At 38.3% G+C, this 21,666-nt stretch overlaps 1 protein-coding gene across 5 annotated transcripts in view; it reads left to right on the top strand.

Annotated features, from left to right (window-relative positions):
• The window catches only part of LOC127661260 (leucine zipper protein 2), a 207,122-nt gene that overhangs the window by 123,606 nt on the left and 61,850 nt on the right, over positions 1–21,666 (top strand). For all 5 annotated transcript variants that reach the window (XM_052151887.1, XM_052151886.1, XM_052151885.1 and 2 more), the window contains one exon: positions 10,688–10,769. In XM_052151887.1, coding sequence (XP_052007847.1) covers positions 10,688–10,769 — 82 coding nt within the window. The remainder of the gene's footprint in view (positions 1–10,687; positions 10,770–21,666) is intronic.

Genomic DNA, 21,666 nt, shown 5'->3' with positions numbered 1-21,666 from the left:
AAGAGCACTTTCTGATGAACTCAAGGACGAGTTGTCAGCCTGAAACCCTGCACTGGACCGAGAATTTCTGATTAATATGGCCATTCGATTAGATAATCAACTTTGAGAGAGGCGTAGGGAGTGCTTCTAGATATGTTCCCAGTCAACATTCCTTGGTACTGACTTTGCCTCATGATCACCCCACCTCATCTGTAACCTGCACTGAGGAGCCCATGCACCTAGGCTGATCATGGCTCTCCCAATCTGAGCGAAACTGCAGAATGAAGGACAGATGCTGCCTGTACTGTGGCGAACCTGGCCACTTTTCAGCTTTCTGCCCAATCCTTTCGGGAAAAGCCAACTCTCGTCCAGTAAAGGGAGGACTGTGATGAGAGAGACTACCCCTCCCAACTTGACATCTTCTGGGGTTCTCTTGTCTACTCATCTTTTATGGAGCTATCAGTCACATCCCCTAAATGCCGTTATGGATTCCAGGGATGCTGGAAACTTTATGGATTTGGAAATTGCCAGACATATTCAGGTACCACTTACCAACCTTTACGACCTGCTGACCATCCAGACGTTGGATGGAAGGCCCCTGGGTTCCAGTCGAGTTAGTCTAAGCACTATTCCTGTACATCTTCGGGTTGTGGGTCACCAAGAAACCATACAATTTTATGTAATCAAGTCACCAGAATTCCCCTTGGTTTTCCTTGGCTAGCCCTTCATAACCCCCAAATTGACCGGACCTCTGGAAACATTGTCAAATGGGGGCCTAACTGTGATGACATGTGTCTTTCTGCTTCATATTTTGATCTTCTTTTTTCTCCTGAGATTAGTTGGGTTACCCCTGGGCTGTAAAAGATGACTCTGCAGTTATCCAGGACCCCTCCAGAGTTATCCCATGTTCCCTCTGACTATGCAGACCTGTTAGAATTGTTCAGCAGGAGGAAGGCCTCATCTTTGCCCCCTCACAGACCTTATGATTGTGCAATTGACTTATTTCCTGGAATGTGCCCCCCAAGGGGCAGACTATTTTCGCTTTCACCACTAGAGAGGAAGGCCATGGAGAACTACATCAGGGAGGCCCTGACATCTGGCTTTATACAGCCCTCGACTTCACCAGCAGGAGCTGGATTCTTCTTTGTTGCTAAGAAGAATGGGGGGGCTCCGTCCCTATATTGATTATAGGGGTCTCAATAAGATTACTATAAAGAATTGTTATCCTCTTCCATTAATGTCTACTGCCTTTGAGTTGCTTCAGGGGGCTACTGTATTCACTAAACTGGATTCACAATGCTTATCATCTAGTCCACATTTGTGCTGGTGATGAATGGAAGACAGCTTTTAATACACTCACAGGCCACTTTGAGTATAAAGTCATGCCTTTCGGTTTGGTAAATGCTCCTGCAGTATTTCAACCTTTGATTAATGATGTGTTAAGAGACATGCTGAACAGATTTGTGTTTGTATATTTGGAAGATATTCTTTTCCAAGGACCTCCAGGAGCACGTGCAGCATGTTCGCCTAGTCCTCCAGCAACTCCTGAGAAACAATTTGTTCATCAAACTTGAGAAGAGTGAATTCCATGTTCAAAAGGTTTCCTTTTTGGGCTTCATTGGTTCTACTGGTCATATCCAGATGGACCCTGCCAAAACCAAAGCAGTTAAAGTCTGGCCTCAACCCACCTCCATCAAGCAGGTTCAACGTTCTCTTGGCTTTTCCAATTTCTATCGATAGTTCATACGAAATTTCAGTGCCATTGCTGCTCCACTTATGACCCTAACTAGGAATAACATTGAGGGTTTTCAGTGGACGAAGGAGGCTGATAGGGCTTTCTGCAAGTTAAAGGATGAATTTACTTCAGCACCCATTCTCACTATCCCAGATCCTGAGCTGCCCTTCATTGTTGGCCCGACCAGGCCCGATGGGCACTATTCTTTAATCGTTTTTACTTTGTTCTCTCCTATCGACCAGATTCTATGAATCAAAACCTGATGCTCTCTCCAGGCATTTTGACCCACCCAACTTGATTTCAACCCCAGTGATTTGCAGATGCTTCTGGTGGCAAAAGATAGCTGATGACGTCAAATCCTTTGTTGCTGCCTGCCCCATTTGTGCCCATCTTAAGGATTCCAGGTCTCTTCCACAAGGTCACCTGCTTCCTCTCCCTGTCCCTGCTCGGCCTTGGTCACTTATTTCTATGAACTTTGTAATGGGCCTACCACTCTCCCAAGGTAACAAAGTGATTTTGGTAGTCGTGGATAGATTTTCAAAAGCTTGCCAAGTTGATGCCATTGCCAAAACATCCTTCAGCCCCACAGACTGCTGAGACTGTATTGCATCATGTCTTTATGTTGCATGGCCTTCCACAAGATGTGGTTTCAGACTCTGGGTTTCATCCCCAGCCTAATGGACAGACTGAAAGAGATAACCTTGAGATGTCTTACTTCGTCCAACCCAACGTCCTGGAGCAAAAACCTGATATGGGCAGAATTTGCCCATAATACTCTCTGCCATTCCTCAACAGGTATGTCTCCTTTTGAATGTCAATTTGGCAATCAACCATCTTTGATCTCTGAGCAGGAGTCTGAGGTGGGAGTTCCAGCTGCCCAACATCTAGTTCAACGGTGCCGCAGGGTGTGGAGGAAGTCCCGAGCGGCACTTCTGAAGAATTCACAGCTACAACAGCAATGGGCCAACTGTCACCGCAGACCAGCACCATCTCTATGTCCAGGGCAGAATGTCTGGCTGTCCAATAAGGACCTTCCCCTCAGAGTTGAAGCACGCAAATTGGCTCCCAGATTCATAGGTCCCTTCAAGGTTTTAAGGAAAGTAAACCCTGCTTCCTACCATCTCCTACTTCCCAAGTCTTTGCGCACACATCCCACCTTTCATGTTTCCCATTTAAAACCTGTCAAATACAGTCCTTTGTCTCCTACCACCAGGCCACCCCCACCCCCAGCCCCATAGATCATTTATGGCCAGCCAGCATACAGGGTCAGGCGGATATTGGACACTCATCTGGTTCGTGGTAGATGGCAGTTTCTAGTAGACTGGGAAGGATATGTGCCAGAGGAACGGTCTTGGATCCTGGCTCGCCACATCCTGGATAAGAGTTTGATCAAGGACTTTCATCGTCTCCACTCAACCCGAGCCTTTGGAACGTCAGAAGCGTTCCTAAAAGAGGAGGTTCTTTAATGTTTTGTCTGAAGCTCCTTGATTTCACCACTAGAAGGCGTTATTTCAACCCATATTTCTTCTCCTTTGTTAAATTGTTATAATGCTCTCACTTGTGTTTTATCACTCCTAAGGATACGCCCTATTTAAGGCCTCACCGCCTTTTTGTTCTTGTGCAGTCCTGATATTTGCCTAAGCATTGCCATTCCTAAGGATATTTAGGGTTTGAGATTTTTGCCTGTCTTCTGTTTTGTTCTTGGATAATCCGTTTGTTGTGGATTGTGGAGTTCAGGATCTCTCAAAGAAAAGATGTTTGAGTTACCCTGTGGCACATTCATCTAAAGTGCTGCCCAAGACTGTAGTTTATGTTTTGTTTTTCCCTCGGAAGTAAAGAGCAAATGATAAAACTCAAGATTTTTGAGGTCTCACTGTTCCTTATTCCTCTGGATTTGGGTTCAAACTCCTCCAGTGGTGGAGCCGTCAGCATCAAGGACACACACACCATAGACCTGAGTTTGATCCCAGTTGGATCGTAACACATTTTGTTATCTTTGGAGTGCAGGTTTTGGAAAGAGGGAGTGTGGCTAATCCAACAGCTTAGTCACATGGAAGTAGAATGGATAAAATCGCTTACAGCACCTTTAACATAATGAATCATGATATTATTGTATGATTACTCAGATATCTATATAATATCATATATAATACCATAAAGATTTCATTTTTGAATGAGCAATGGTAGAAAAAGCCCTCTACTGGGTGCTGATATTGCAGAGTTTATTACCACTCAATAAATAATAATAATAAAAAAAAGCAAGAATGCTTTCTTTAAAGTAGTTTAAAGACAGGGATCTGAACCCATGCAGCATTTCAGTCAACTTTAGATAATATATAATGAATAAATAAATGAACTGTGGAGGAAATAAAGCTGTGAGATGCTCTTTAACTAATTACTCACTCCCACACACCAGCACCAGTAATTAGTGACAGTTAGCAACTGTTTACATACATACGGCTGTAGACAGATGCTCCAACATTTGTTGTATACATCTACGGCTCTCATGGCGACTGTTATTTCTCAGGTTTAAGAACAACAGGGTTCTTAAACACAGTTTTTAGGATTAAATCAGATGGAATTGTCATGGGTTTTTAGTGTTAAACAACTCCAGATCACTCCACAAAACTCTTGGTGGCATCATGGCAACAGATTGGATCCATCAAGGCTCAAGCATGTTGGCTGCAGAGAGTTAGTGACAGAATTAAATTTCCCTCAGTGTCAGGTGCACATAATGGCTTCTATGTTTAACCCCAATCAACAGTAAACAGGTATTGAAATTCAGGGCAGATGTGGGGAAGTTTCTGACCTCATGATTAAAATGAAAATATAAGCACTCTGTAAGAAAATAAATGAGCAGGGCATCCCATGGGCATTTGTGATTGTGCAAGTCAAGGGAATGACAATGGACAGAGCCTTATTTTGCCTTGTAAATCGGCACATATAAATGTGTCTTCGAGGCTTAGCTCAGCATAGTTAAATAAGATTATTACATGGACTATTCGTATGCTGATATTAATGAGCCATCTGCTCAATAAGCAATAAGAAGTATGGCTCTTATGTCTCATCAAACTAAAAATAAAACTATTAAATATAACTGCAAGCAGCAATTAGTGGAATCCAGCGGGTGTAGGAAGCTATCATAAAAAAGTAGATGAAATGGACTCAGGCCCCCTCCCAAAAGGCGCACTTGATGTGGGATTGCCATCTCGTGGCTTCTCATGTGCTATCCTTGAAGTCAATGAGGCCGCAGGGCCAAATCCATCTCGTTACCAATTTTTGTCTGGCCTTTTGAATGATTTCGATGAAATCACTGCACGTAGGCCTACATATTCAGACTGGAGTGCACATTTAATCTTTCACTGACCATAGTTTAGCTAACCTAGTTTTCCAAACAAAAATCAGCACAGACATGCATATTTGATAAAGTCTTATCCAATAAAATGTATTTTAGCAAATAACTTTGGATACATCTTCACACATAAAATAGAGATGAGCCACAGCAGTAGATACAGCAGTACATCAGCCCTTATCTTCTCCTGTTCCCTCTGCTTCAAGTGTTAAACCGATGTGTCTCATTTGTGTGAGTCCATAGTGCTTGTAAAAAGTCTTGGACAGGCATTTCAGGAGAAGAAGATTTTTAAAGTGCCAAATACTGAACATTTTTTATGGCAAAATTTAAGGGACCTTGAGGCAAATTTGTTCCCCATGAGGAGAGGGACATTTGTGTGAAAATGTAAGTGTCTAATGGGTTACCAGGGCTGGCGTTTTCAATATTACAAATGTAACTGCTAAATGTTAGGCAACCATACATGCCATCAATCCCAAAATGGCACATGCATGTACTCCAACTGCCAGGCATCCAGGAGTGCATCGGCTCATTCAAGCCTGCAAGAAAAAAGTGTTAGAGGCCGATCTCATTGAATTCCAACTTGTATGCCAGGATGCAAAAGTCCTCTTCGTAGTCTTCTTTGGCAAGCTTTCCTTGACATAGATGTATTTGTAGATCTGCTGGGTTTATTTTGGTGGTCAGGTATTCTGTGACGTTAGCTGGCAGGCTGGCAAGCATGACGATGAAGTGTAGAACCCAAGTGCAGTTTATTAGTGAATGAAAACTAAACATGAACTAGACTAGACTTGACTTAACCTGTCTTCACATGACTTGACTTGATATGACTTGACATGGAAACGATGTTACACCAACATTCAATACATTCACATTCAATACCTGACCAAGACACAATGGAAACATGATACTGAAATACATGGACATTGGAAACATAAACCAATAAACAAACAGAACTCTAAACAAGATAACAAGATAATGAGCATAAACCATGATATGACATGATAGAACCAATAACAATGCCATGAACCAGTGGGAAACAGACACAATGAATATGAGGGAAACAGGATGGTCACATGACTTGACATGGAAAACAGGGAGTCACATGAAATGGCAGGGAAACATGAAATAACATGACATGGCATGACATGACAACATTTCAAAATAAAAGACATAAATGCAAAAGATGAACATGAATACATCTAAACGTGACAAATGATATAAACAAACATGGATGTACAGGTGTGCTGCCATTGATGTTGATGCTTCTCTGTTGCACCTAAAATATAAAGTATTTAGGTGCTGTCTTGAGTGCAAAGCAAGTTGGAGGTTAGAGGAGATAAATGTTTTTTTTTTTCAGCTTTCAGCCCTTGTTCACACGTGGTACATTTCCATTGGCTGCTTACCATATAACAGATTTGAGTCATGGAGCATTATACAGTGCAAGATTTCCTCTAAAGTTGGCTCTAATATATCAAATATTTCTATATCCTCTGACTAAATGGAATAATTTCACTATCTGTCCAATCTAATGACATTTTGTTTTACTGCAGTGTAACTAAATCATCTTTGTCTTATGCAGCGCATCCTGACCTTGTACGTGCTTAAACCGTTAATCTTATGACTATTTTCACACATGGTATCAACTCTTTACTTTTCATGTAGTGTTACAACTTTACATTTTGGGAAATAGCCAGATTTAAATTTACCGGTATTTTTGAATGGGTTGTGTTCACATATGACCTTGTGATGAGGAGGAGGGTGTGGCCGGGCTGTGAAGCCACACAGGCCGTGCTGAATCAGCTGATCAGCATGAGAGTGCGATACAGGGGTAGCCATAGATGCCAGTTCGAGAGAGAGAGAGATGCACATGGTCATGCTGCATGTTTGTTTATGTTGGTTTTAAGTTTACCATTAAAGCTTGCGTTTATTGTTCAGCCAGTTCCCGCCTCCTCCTTTCCCATCCTTATACTGTTACATTGGTGCCAAAACCTGGGAGGGCGGTCTATATATATCATAGATAATTATCAATTATTAAAAGCAATGTTAGCTTTAAAATCCTTTTAAATCAACAATCATCAAAGACAAACATAAATTATCCAATTCAATAGAATATTAATTATTATCAAAGGTAATCATTAATTAGGAATTATTAAAATGAATGGAACATTGATTAGAATTAACACTAGCTTATTGATCCTTCAAATTCAACAATAATCAAAGATAATTGTCAATGATCAAAATCAATAGAATATTAATAAGGATTTATATTGCCGGGGCACCACCCTGGAATCAGGGACTAATAACAGACAGTATAACAGTCTCAATTTTAGATTGTTCTCTTAGGAAAATCGACGTACGGACAACATACATTTTCAAAAAGGGAACAATTAAGGCTTGAATCTGAGCACTGGCATCCCCAGCCAGCCTTTGACATGTGTATGCAAACCAAACCAAATCCCTTCTCTTTGAGATATAACAGTTTATTGATGCAGTAATCCATCCATCCATCCACATTCAACCGCTTATCCGAAGTCGGGTCGCGGGGGCAGCTGCTCCAGCAGGGGGCCCCAAACTTCCCTATCCCGAGCCACATTAATGCATGATGCAGTAATATCAATTAATAATCAATACAATGCAGTCAATAAACTTCCGACTTACCACTACAAACTAAACAGTGACATAAGATACTGTATATTAACCAAAAATAAGCATATAACACATGAGGAATGTATATATGTGTGTGTGTGTGTGTGTGTGTGTGTGTGTGTGTGTGTGTGTGTGTGTGTGTGTGTGTGTGAGTGAGGAGTGATGTGCACAAAATGGCGGACGTGACTCTCGTGGACAGTACATCATGCAAGATTTCCGGCCAGAGAGTATGGCCACGAATGTGGGCGGAGAGAAGCCGGTTAATGGCGTCTGCCCGTTTACCGTGTGTCTCCGCTTGTACGATAACTTGGGGACAAAGCTGAGCTTTATCACAAAGTTATCTACTAGCAAAATGTTTGTGAGGGGTCGCGTGTGTTTGCGGTTAGTAAGACAGAGAGAGAGTATAAAGTGGCGGCGCCAATGCCGGTTTCGCGATTGTGGGAGAGAAGGCAACTGCTGGTTTATCACTCAGAGACGCGGTGAACGGCTCGTAACCCGTTTGGTCCTTTAATGGCTAAACACAGTCCGCGATGGTGTAAATACGCAACAGTCCAACGTGGTTGGAATACAACACAGCAAATCTCATTTGTCATAACAGTATGTTACATTAATACCTTAAGTATTATTAACAGCAATGAGCGGACTCGGTGGTCCTTAAACTGTATAAGCAATAACCTTGATGCACAAGAATAACACACTATAACATTCTATCTCTGCCCAGACGTAACCTCTTACTTGAACAACGTGAGGACGCAGGTAGAATGTGTGTTTATCCTTCGTTAGACTCCGACTCGTTTCCAGCGGGCTGGCGGAGAAATCAGTGACGTCAACTAGATTCAAGATAGAAGAGAAATCTTCTTCTCTTCTGTAGGAAATGGATGAAGATGTGGATTGCTCAACTGTGTCCTTCGGATCCGTTAGTGTTCGGTGGTACACAAAGTAATCTCAACTCATCCAGACAAGATGGAGATTGTATGGCCACAGTTTCAGTCATAATTTACTTCCTTATGCAATGAGACAACACCTGATAGCAGCGATGAGCTGCATCTACGTACGGCACGTTAAGTTGCTGAAAGGCTCAGAAGGACCTCAGAGGTATTTCTACTCCCGATGACATCATGGTTGAGGGGCGTTCTGTTGAGCTCCTCATCCAATAGGAGTTGAGAGTTCAATCCTTTGGAATTTCACACAGTTGTAAAATGAGCAAGGCTTCTTGGGATTTGTAGTCTTTTTTTGTTCTCCCTTTGTTTGATTTTGGCACAGTTTTTATCAGTAAGATTTATAACTTTGTGTTTGTGGGACTCATATATATTTAAAATCATGTATTCAAATTATATCTATCTTATCTTAATGTTATCATTTGAACAACAAGTGTAATGACTGAATTACATTTTAAATACATTTTGTACACATAACCAGCTCATAAGGTTCATTCATTGGTTTTGAGCGCAGCAAACACAACGCAGTAGAAAGCTGTGCTGTTTTGTCATTTTATCATGGCTTCATTCTAACTGAAAAATCAAAACTTAGGTAAAATGTCATTTCTTTAGTTGTGACGCTGGAGATTCAGCGGTGGGGAAAATCGGATCAGCAGAGCAGGAATTTTAAGTACAGAATAAACTATATGCTGTTTTAATTACTATTGGGGTAAAATAAATGTGGAAACATTTAATTAATTCATTTCATTAACCGGGGGTTATATCAATTAGTAGTAGAGAATCAAGCAACAATACTGACAGAAGAAGAGATAGCTTTAGCACATCCTCTAAAATCAAACAATAACACAAAGAAACTGTTTGTATTTTAAATTACAATACACCTTAGTAAAACCAATAGTTCTGGAAATAATAGAAAGTTACCTCTAATATTTATCCTTATGGGCCCATGTTGTCATTATTGCCACAAGAGAGTTGCAGAAACTTCACATGGGATGGGTTGTCATGGCACTGCTTTGAAGACATGAGGGGCATTCACTGATAGGCGTAAATCTGTGAGCGCTGAATGTTGTGCTTAATTTAAAAGAAATTCAAAAAATTCTGCAAGTTATAACACCGTAAATTAAAATATTTATCTGCCCTGCTGTAGCTTAAAAAGATCATCATATCGATGTAATTGGCAAAATCATTGTGGATGTTTTTAAATATTTTTTTAATAATCACCCCAAGGGCCTCATTCTTGAATCTCCTGCTTTAAACCTTCCAAAAACTGGCCTTATTTACTTCCAGTTTACTTTCAATTTTTGCATTTTTTTAAAGAAAAGGTGGGTCAGTCAAAATAATAATTTAACATTATGCCACAATTGCTGTTGATTGAACTTGTATTGAACCAGGAATATTCCTTAAAGTAAATTTGTTTTCTTCCTTTTCGTTTGTGAAAAAAGGTACTTAATCTTTAGAAAAAGTAAATCATCAAATTTATTAGAAAGATTTATCAAATAATATAAATACATTTAAATCTATTTCTCACAAATTAAAGAAAAGGTTTTTGTTCAATAACTTATGGAACTGAGGGGAATTGTTGTTGACAAATTCAGTCAACACAACATTTTTGGAGACAATTGAGAAATTGGAATTAGATTTTTTTACTTGTCTTTCTAACATTGCTAAGGGTCCAAAATGATGTTATGGCTTGGTCCAATTTCAGGTAATGGTAAAAAAATGGAATGAGGAAACATCATGCAGTTACAGGGTTATACACAAAATGAGACAAAGCAATTTGAGGTGTTTAAAGCTAGGTTAACTTATAGGGTAATTTTTGTTACATAATTTATCTGACACATCTTATAGTTTTCAAAACATTAACATGGAATTTGTGCCTTTTAATGACTTTAAAATAATAAATGCGTACAGTATTCATGGAAAGTGCTGAATATACACTTTCAAGAGATTCTAATTGAGTCTGAGGTAGAGTGGCCATTGGATTTCCCTCATTCTCAGTTTTTTCTCTCACTTTTTTTCCTTTGTCTGTCTTATTCACAGGGATGAGATGAAGTCACTCCAGGTAGCTCTGCAGAAGCAACTGGATGATGCAGCTGAACATGCAGAGAAGCAGCAGGCCACTGTAAGACCCCTTTACACTGATGTGTTAAACCTATATAAATACAGTCTTCTCAAACAGCTTACCACACAAACACCTGCCTTTGGGCACAGTGCTAAAATATTAGTGATAATTACATTAGAATTTAGTCACTCCCTTGATTATTTCAAAATCAACTCAATTTGTCTATACAGATCAATACAGAGAAAAGGTTTTTAAGAATTGTTATTGCTATATTGAAGCATGCACTGCAAAAATTAAAGATATTGAATGTCTCAACTAAACTTACAATCAGTGCAGCCACAGAATGAGAGCTGCTCACAGAGCTTAATAGCTGGACTATGCACAACAGAATGCAGGGATCTCGATGCACGTTTTTGCCAGTTTCAACTACTTTCAATTTACATTTACATTAAGTAATTTAGCAGACACATTTATCCAAACTGACTTACAAAATGAGGAACATAAGAAATTTGGGTAACACTTTATTTTACGTAGTCCTTGATACAGAGTAATTACTTAGTTAATTACTTAGTAATAAACGTTGTAATTACATGTACCAAAATGTAATTAACATGTAACTAAGTTATGGTACAGCCTGTACTTACAGATTGTAATTACACACATGTAATAGGCAGCTACTGTTACACATATGTAACAAGCCGAGTCTGTTACATACGTGTTACAAATATGTAACAAGCCGAGTCTGTTACATACGTGTTACAAACTTGGTACACTGTAATTGTGTAAGAAAGTACTTAGTACCACACAATGTAACAAGAAGTACTTAAATATATTAGGCTACTAAGGTCTGCAGTTACATATGGCAAATGTGTACGTTTTGTAGCATTACATGTATGTAACATAAAATAAAGTGAATCAAGATTGTACTTAAGTGGACTTCATGTGTATCTACATACCTTATCCATCTTAAATAACCCACTAGTTCACCGCTAAAATACATGCATTAGCTTCTTTATTACATTAAAATTACAGAAAATTACACAGGTATAAGCTACGTAAAATAAAGTGTATCAAGACTGTACTTAAGTGGACTTCATGTGTATCTACATACCTTGTCCATATGTACCTTAGTTTGAATTAACTCACTAGTTTACAGCTTAAATACATGCATTAGCTTCCTAATTACATTGCAACTACAGAATATTACACAGGTATACGCTACGTAAAATAAAGTGTATCAAGACTGTACTTAAGTGGACTTCATTTCTATCTTACCTTATTCATATGTGCCTTAGTTTGGGTAAACTCACTAGTTCACAGCATAAATACATGCATTAGCTTCTTAATTACATTGCAACTACAGAATATTACACAGGTATAAGCTACGTAAAATAAAGTGTATCAAGACTGTACTTAAGTGGACTTCATGTGTATCTACATACCTTGTCCATATGTACCTTAGTTTGAATTAACTCTCTAGTTCACAACTTAAATACATGCATTAGCTTCCTAATTACGTTGCAACTACAGAATATTACACAGGTATAAGCTACGTAAAATAAAGTGTATCAAGACTGTACTTAAGTGGACTTCATGTGTATCTACATACCTTGTCCATATGTACCTTAGTTTGAATTAACTCTCTATTTCACAACTTAAATACATGCATTAGCTTCCTAATTACATTGCAACTACAGAATATTACACAGGTATAAGCTACGTAAAATAAAGTGTATCAAGACTGTACTTAAGTGGACTTCATGTGTATCTACATACCTTGTCCATATGTACCTTAGTTTGGGTACACTCACTAGTTCACAGCATAAATACAAGCAGTAGCTTCCCAACTACATTACAATTACAGAATACTGTATTTTAACTCAATAGTGTAGAGTTGAATTGATGTGGTTACCCTTTCCATCCACCTGCCTGCACACAAAAGGTGACATTATCAAAATGACAAGTCAAATTGTAAATTTATTTTTCCCTTCAAATACAACATATAATTAGCAATGTAATTAGGAAGCTAATGCATGTATTTAAGCTGTGAACTAGAGAGTTAATTCAAACTAAGGTACATATGGACAAGGTATGTAGATACACATGAAGTCCACTTAAGTACAGTCTTGATACACTTTATTTTACGTAGCTTATACCTGTGTAATTTTCTGTAATTGTAATGTAATAAAGAAGCTAATGCATGTTTTTAAGCTGTGAACTAGTGAGTTAATTCAAACTAAGGTACATATGGACAAGGTATGTAGATACACATGAAGTCCACTTAAGTACAGTCTTGATACACTTTATTTTACGTAGCTTATACCTGTGTAATATTCTGTAATTGTAATGTAATAAAGAAGCTAATGCATGTATTTAAGCTGTGAACTAGTGAGTTAATTCAAACTAAGGTACCTATGGACAAGGTATGTAGATACACATGAAGTCCACTTAAGTACAGTCTTGATACACTTTATTTTACGTAGCTTATACCTGTGTAATTTTCTGTAATTTTAATGTAATAAAGAAGCTAATTAGGGCTGGGATAAACGATTATTTTTTAAACGATTAATCTAGCGATTATTTTTCCGATGCATCGATTAATCTAACGATTCATTTTTCCAGTCCGATTCGATTTCGATTCGATTATCTACCCATGAATTGACTAATAGCAATTTATACATGTTGATTTACATATCTGAATGAAAAAAACATTAATTCCTTAACATTGCAATATATGTTTATTGCTCTTAAAATTCCAAAATAAAAGACTATACAAGTGCAAAGTAATGCATTCTTAGTCAGAGTTAGCATTCAATAAAACCTTGAAGCCTTGAAAACACATAGGCCTAGCTTACTGAAAAAGTGCATCTTGTAATTCTTCTTTCAGATTAAAATAACAACTTAATGTCTAGCATTCAATAAAAAAATAAAGGTCACCCAAAATACTTGTTTAGAGCAATTGAAAGAATACAGTAACCAATGTAAACTTGAGGGCTTTAAGCTAATACAGAAAGTGCTTTTCCAACAAAAAATAAATAATGAAAATAAACATTCAGAATTCAACATTTATGGGCCTAGCTTACTGAAAAAAAGCATCACATGCAAATAACAACTTACACTTTCCTTTCACCTTAAGAATAGTGTGTGTGTGTGTGTGTGTGTGTGCGTGCGTGAATGCGTGCGTGCGTGCGTGCGCGCGCCGGGTGGCGCCTCTTCAGGTGCTGGTGCATTGCCGTGGTGCTAGAATGGAAGGCCATCTCCATTTTGCAAAGACGACATATCACGGAAATGTTTACTTTTAAATGAAAGAACTCCCATACTTTGGAGGAGCGAGTGCGTGCCGCCTTGCACTTCTGATAGTCTGAGGAGCTACTCGTGTTGCTACTACGCTCCGGCGCCGCCATCTTTGTTTTGGGTCTGACGAATCGACGCGCATATTTTGCGTCGACGTATTTTTTGCGTCGACGTCATCGCGTTGTCCCAGCCCTAAAGCTAATGCATGTTTTTAAGCTGTAAACTAGTGAGTTAATTCAAACTAAGGTACATATGGACAAGGTATGTACATACACATGAAGTCCACTTAAGTACAGTCTTGATACACTTTATTTACGTAGCTTATACCTGTGTAATTTTCTGTAATTTTAATGTAATAAAGAAGCTAATGCATGTATTTTAGCAGTGAACTAGTGGGTTATTTAAGATGGATAAGGTATGTAGATACACATGAATTGCACTCAAGTACAATCTTGATACACTTTATTTTATGTTACATACATGTAATGCTACAAAACGTACACATTTGCCATGTGTAACTGCAGACCTTAGTAGCCTAACATATTTAAGTACTTCTTGTTACATTGTGTGGTACTAAGTACTTTCTTACATAATTACAGTGTACCAAGTTTGTAACACGTATGTAACAGACTCGGCTTGTTACATATTTGTAACACGTATGTAACAGACTCGGCTTGTTACATATGTGTAACAGTAGCTGCCTATTACATGTGTGTAATTACAATCTGTAAGTACAGGCTGTACCATAACTTAGTTACATGTTAATTACATTTTGGTACATGTAATTACAACGTTTATTACTAAGTAATTAACTAAGTAATTACTCTGTATCAAGGACTACGTAAAATAAAGTGTTACCGAAATTTGTTATAGAATAGCCAACAATATCATCAGTATCACACTGCTAAATTCTAATCTTAGCTGGATTAGTGCAGAAGTTAGAGTAGAAGAAAGACACAGAAGAAAGAAGATAGTTATATATACTTGAAAACGGAATTTGAATGTCTGAAAATGCAGTATTTATGACACTGAAACCAGTAAGACTCTCTCAAAGCATCCATCTGACTCATATGTACATAGACCGACAATATAATCTAAAATAAAGCAGATGCAACATTAGAACTCAATTTAAAAATGGATTGCTGTTGACTGTAGGCTTATGTTCAATGATATGGGAATAAATAATATATCATACACACACACACACACATATATATATATATATATATATATATATATGATATATTACTTCTAAATACACTTTTTGTATCATCTAAACAATGCTGTACTTGTCTGCAATATATACTGTATATACAGTGTCAAGAAAAATATGTGAACCCTTTGGATTAGCTGGTTCTATGCATTAATTGGTCATAAAATGTCATCTCATCTACATTAAAGTCACAAGTATGGACACAAACAATTATAATCTTTCATGTCTTTATTTAACACATCCCATTAAACATTAATAGTGCTGTGGAAAAAGTAAGTGAATCCCTTGGCTAAAGTTGAGCAAAAATAAATAAATATAATTAGAGATCAGGAGTTGGCAAACCTGGCATGCAATTAATTGAAACAAGGTTTGAGGTGTGGATTAGAGCTACTTTGACTTATAAAAATAACTCAAACAGTGAGTTTGCTATTCATAATAAACATCTGCTGGCATGGACCATGCCTTGTAAAATAGAGATTTCAGAAGACCTATGATCAAGAATTGTTGATTTGCAGAAAGATGAAAAAGATTACAAAGATATCTTGAAGTGCTTAGATATTAGACACATTTTCTATAAATGGAGATGATTTAGTACTGTGGCTACTCTCCCTAGAAGTGGCCATCCAGCCAAGATGACATAAAGGGCACACCACAGAATGCTCAATGAGGTAAAAAAGAACCCAGAGTGAAAGCTAAAGACTTGAAGGAATTATTGAAACTGGTTAACATCTCTATTCATGAGTCTACTATATGGAAAACATTAAACAGGCATGTGTCCATGAAAGGACACCATGAAAGAAGCCATTGCTTTTCATTAAAAAAATGTCTGCGTGCCTGAATTTAGCCAAATACTACCTTGACATTCCACCACACTACTGGGAAAATGTTTTGTGGACTGATGAAACTAGGCTTCGTAAAAATGTCACTGCATACTAACTTGATAACTTCATACCAACAGTGAAGTACGGTGGAGGGAGCATCATGATTTGGGGCTGCTTAGGTGCCCTGGACTGCTTGCCATCATCGAGGGAAAAATTAATTCCCAGGTTTATCAACATATACTACAGGATAATATCAGAGTTGCTGTGTGCCAGCTGAAGATCAGTAGAAGTTGTTTGATACAGCAAGACAATGACCCTAAACATTGAAGTAAATCCACGATAGAATGGCTTCAAAATCCACCTTTTGGAGTGGCCAGGTCAAGGCGAGATGTTAACACAATAGAGATGCTGTAGAATGACCTCAAGAGAGCTGTTACACCAGACATCCTAAGAAAATGGCTGAGCAGTTCTGTAAGGAAGAATTGTCCAAAATTTCTTCTGAACATTGTGAAGGTCTAATTCACAGCTACCGGAAATGCTTGGTTGAGGCAGGGTGTAAAGTAATTGAGTAAAAATACTCAAGTATTATACTTGGGTATTATTTTTGGAGGATTTTATTTTACTCTGGTGCAATTTAAAAGGAATACTTGTACTTGTACTCAATTACATTTCCAAAGAAAATATTTTTTTATATTTTATATAAACTTGAAAAGTACTCATTACATTTTTGCAGATAATTTACTTCTTACTGGACTGAAGCTGCCTTTTCACTGCATCCAACAAATTACAGACCAGAGTGTCACACGGCAGCTGCATGTAGTTCCAACTATCTACAGAGGCGGGATATCATATAACATTTGAGCTTTGGATACGTTTAAATATTTGTTCAAATAGACCGTATGTGACAGCCCAACTTAATGTGATGTATTCATTCAAAATTATGAGCATGAAGTGAGAAACACTGATGGTTTTTGTCCTAAACTTTGTTCTAAACACCTGCTACTTCTACAGATTGGATAGTTATGAAGTCGAAATGGATCATTCACATTGCAAATTTATATATAAAACAAAAGGCTTTTGTAATTAAATGTGTAAATGTCATTCATTTCTATACTTGCCTTCATATTTAAATCATATCTATACATTTCTGCTCCCTATTTGCTGAATTACTATTGTTGATGTTGTTAAGCAACTATTAATTATAATAATAACTATAGCACCAGCAATGATAATTATAATAATATTGATAATAAAAGTAATGGAATCTGAGTAAATATTAATTATCCATAAATCTGCTCAACAGCAAGGTTTGGTAGCAAACATCAGAAAACATTTCACAAAGCCAACAACATTACTAACTTTCCTCAAGGCTTTTTTTTTTTTGTCTTTCTCTGTCTCAAGGGGCTGTGTGCTCTGACATCACAATTTGTGGTCATTGTTTTGCTATATAAAATTGTGGTTGATTACACGTGAGCTCTACTCCTATCTAAATACATTTAACATTTTGGATACATTTCAGTCTGGCTTCAAACTATTGCACAGCACCAAATCTGCATAGCCGAAGGCCACTAATTATATTTTTCTCTCCATAGATTCAGGTTCACCTGTTGTCTTAGTTTTATTAGACCTCAGTGCCGCGTTTGACACAATTGTCCATAATATTCTTCTTAATCGTTTTGTATATAAGTGCAGACCATTTACCATTTGTTATGCTGATGATTTTAAATTGTATTTCCCCACAAGGTTACATTTACATTTATGCATTTGGCAGACGCTTTCTTCCAAAGCGACTTACAGTGCACTTATAACAGGGACAATCCCCCCGGAGCAACATGGAGTTAAGTGCCTTGCTCAAGGACACAATGGTGGTGGCTGTGGGGATCGAACCAGCGTCCTTCTGATTAACAATTATGTGCTTTAGCCCACTACGCCACCACCACTCACAGGTTAGACAAGAAGTATTCAATTGATAATGTCCTAAATTGCTTCAAAGATATTAAATATTGGCTGACAAACAATTATTAACAATTAAATGAAAGCAAAACCAAAGTTCTGATCTTAGGTATATCCATGTCCTCCTTATCTGGCCTGATTGCCCATTTTGTTCCTCTGTCATCGAATGTACAAGATCATGTAAGGTTTCTCGGAGTGATTTTAGGCTCATCATTACTTTTCAATAAGCAGATTGTCCGTTATCAAGGGTAGCTTTTTCCACCTGAGATATATAGCTTAAGTTTTCGTTTCCAGCAAAAACCTGGCAATTGTGATTCACTAACTAATTTCATCAAGGTTAGACTATTGTAACACATTGTACATTGGTCTCCCTCAAACTGTGTTATCTCGCCTACAGCTGGTTCGAAATGCAGTAGCCAGGCTCTTAACAGTGTCAAGAAAGAGGGATCTTATTTCCCCTGTATTAGCGTCTCTACACTGGCTTTTCGTGATATTTAGGTTTGATTTCAAAATTCTGATTTATGTCTGGTCTCGTGCCCCAATATATCAGTAACCTTCTCCTCCCTTACTTCCCCACTAGAGTGTTCAGGTCTTCTGATCAACTTCTTTTGAGGGTTCCTCGTTTTCGCTATAGATCTAAGGGCAATCGTGCCTTTTCTGTGGTCGGTCCTGATCTATGGAACAGTCTCCCTTTCCATGTGAGGTCAGCTTCTTCATTAGCCTTTCATTATGTATTTTTTATTCTTTAGCTTTTGAATAGGTCCTTGATTAGGATGAATATTTCAATACATGGTACTGTATTTATAGCAATCAGTGGCGGGCCGTGCATTAAAAGTTTAGGCCTTCAGTGTGATTCGTGCCATTAAGAAGGCACAGTTTCACAACGAATAAGAAATCCTGTGCCTTTGGGCATCATACATTATGTTGCTGCTTACTAGTAATCAAAATTGACATTTTAAAAACACGTCCACGCACGAAAGCCAGAACTTGAAACGACACTTAATGCTCAAGCAAGCCTAATTTTAACTGCATCATGACTGTTAATAAATAAAAAAAACATCTCCTGAACAGAAATTCAAAAATCATACTTTTTCATATGAATCTACCAAGGAGGTCTATAATACCTGGAAAATCTATCTAATAATATTTGTGATTTATATGTTACTTGCAATAAATTTCGCTATGCTGCATTCCATTCAAGTTGGATGTGGGATATTCCTTTTTGATATCTCTGACCATAAATGCATTCTATTCCCAGATATTCGGAACTGCAACGCTCCCGTTAGCTTAGCAGGGGTTTGACTCTCATTAGAGATGTCTCCTAGCAACCCAACCTATAAACAATGCTGCAGCTCTTGCATTTGTGCTTAAGGTGTATGATTATCAAAAGAGATTATAATGTTTTATACACCTGTTTCTGAAGGCATTGGTTAAACAAGCTTTAATATCATGTAATGTGGAAACAAACTCATTTAACTATATTACTTAATAAAGTGAATATTTATCACTTTGTATATCTCCCTGAGTGTCAACAGGTGTGTGTGACATCATGCACCTGAATCTCTGTGAAATCAGAGAGGAGCATTTCTGCATGATCTCACAAGTTGTAATTCTGACTTCAAGATGCCTTCTATTGCACTTTTCCTTGTAGGAATTTGTAAAATCCGACATTCCAAGTTGAATAGAATGCAGCACTATTTTTCAAAACTTGATCTGACACAGAATGCTCAACCAGCCTAATTTACATTTAGAAAACTCCTGATGTTGCTATAACAAAGCAAAAAGCACTTACCAATGTACTTGATGTGAAAATAATTCCTCCTTTCCTGATTAATAAATTAAGCAATCACATGGTCATGCAGAACATCTCGTGCTTTTAAATCCATAAGGATCTCTTTCTCAATGGTGATGTGGCTGTGACAGCTGACTCGTCAGCAAGATCTCGCGCGCTTCACTTTCAAATTATGTGCATCACTTAAAGCTTGATTGTGCCACTCAAGGCCAGCTAGAAGTCTGAGAGTCTGACTTTAGTTGCCCATTCATGTGCACTGTTGAGGGATTCTGTGGAAATTCTGAAGGACTGACGGGGTGGAGCTCAAACTCATGCACTTGTGATTTGTGAAACAGTTGTCACACTTTACTTGTAAACATCAAGAAATAAATTCTTTTAATTTTTCTCTATTTGTTTGTATATTAACTAAGAGTGGAAAGCGAATAAAAATACATTGGTGATTGAAAATGAAAGGATGTTTATTTATTTGGCATGTTAGGCCAGCAGAGAAGGCTTTGCTGGCCCTGAGAATTCACCATTGATATACAGTGGGTACGGAAAGTATTCAGACCCCCTTAAATGTTTCACTCTTTGTTATATTGCAGCCATTTGCTAAAATCATTTAAGTTCATTTTTTTTCCTCATTATTGTACACACAGCACCCCATATTGACAGAAAAACACAGAATTGTTGACATTTTTGCACATTTATTAAAAAAGAAAAACTGAAATATCACATGGTCCTAAGTATTCAGACCCTTTGCTGTGACACTCATATATTTAACCTTCAATTGAGTCCAGCTGTGTTTGATTATACTGATTGGACTTGATTAGGAAAGCCACACACCTGTCTATATAAGACCTTACAGCTCACAGTGCATGTCAGAGCAAATGAGAATCATGAGGTCAAAGGAACTGCCTGAAGAGCTCAGAAACAGAATTGTGGCAAGGCACAGATCTGGCCAAGGTTACAAAAAAATTTCTGCTGCCCTTAAGGTTCATAAGAGCACAGTGGCCTCCATAATCCTTAAATGGAAGACGTTTTGGACGATCAGAACCCTTCCTAGAGCTGGCCGTCCGGCCAAACTGAGCTATCGGGGGAGAAGAGCCTTGGTGAGAGAGGTAAAGAAGAACCCAAAGATCACTGTGGCTGAGCTCCAGAGATGCAGTTGGGAGATGGGAGAAAGTTGTAGTAAGTCAACCATCACTGCAGCCATCCACCAGTCGGGGCTTTATGGCAGAGTGGCCCGACGGAAGCCTCTCCTCAGTGCAAGACACATGAAAGCCCGCATGGAGTTTGCTAAAAAACACCTGAAGGACTCCAAGATGGTGATAAATAAGATTCTCTGGTCTGATGAGACCAAGATAGAACTTTTGGCCTTAATTCTAAGCGGTATGTGTGGAGAAAACCAGGCACTGCTCATCACCTGTCCAATACAGTCTCAACAGTGAAGCATGGTGGTGGCAGCATCATGCTGTGGGGGTGTTTTTCAGCTGCAGGGACAGGACGACTGGTTGCAATCGAGGGAAAGATGAATGTGCCCAAGTACAGGGATATCCTGGACGAAAACCTTCTCCAGAGTGCTCTGGACCTCAGACTGGGCCGAAGGTTCACCTTCCAACAAGACAATGACCCTAAGCACACCGCTAAAATAACGAAGGAGTTGCTTCACAACAACTCCGTGACTGTTCTTGAATGGCCCAGCCAGAGCCCTGACTTAAACCCAATTGAGCATCTCTGGAGAGACCTGAAAATGGCTGTCCACCAACGTTTACCATCCAACCTGACAGAACTGGAGAGGATCTGCAAGGAGGAATGGCAGAGGTTACCCAAATCCAGATGTGACAAACAAAGCAAATGGCTGCAATATAACAAAGAGTGAAAAATTTAAGGGGGTCTGAATAC

The sequence above is a fragment of the Xyrauchen texanus genome, chromosome 21 (genome assembly GCF_025860055.1).
Source record: "Xyrauchen texanus isolate HMW12.3.18 chromosome 21, RBS_HiC_50CHRs, whole genome shotgun sequence".
Lineage (NCBI taxonomy): Eukaryota > Metazoa > Chordata > Actinopteri > Cypriniformes > Catostomidae > Xyrauchen > Xyrauchen texanus.
The sequence above is the reverse complement of the archived record's forward strand: the minus strand, read 5'-3'. Positions and strand labels throughout refer to the sequence as shown.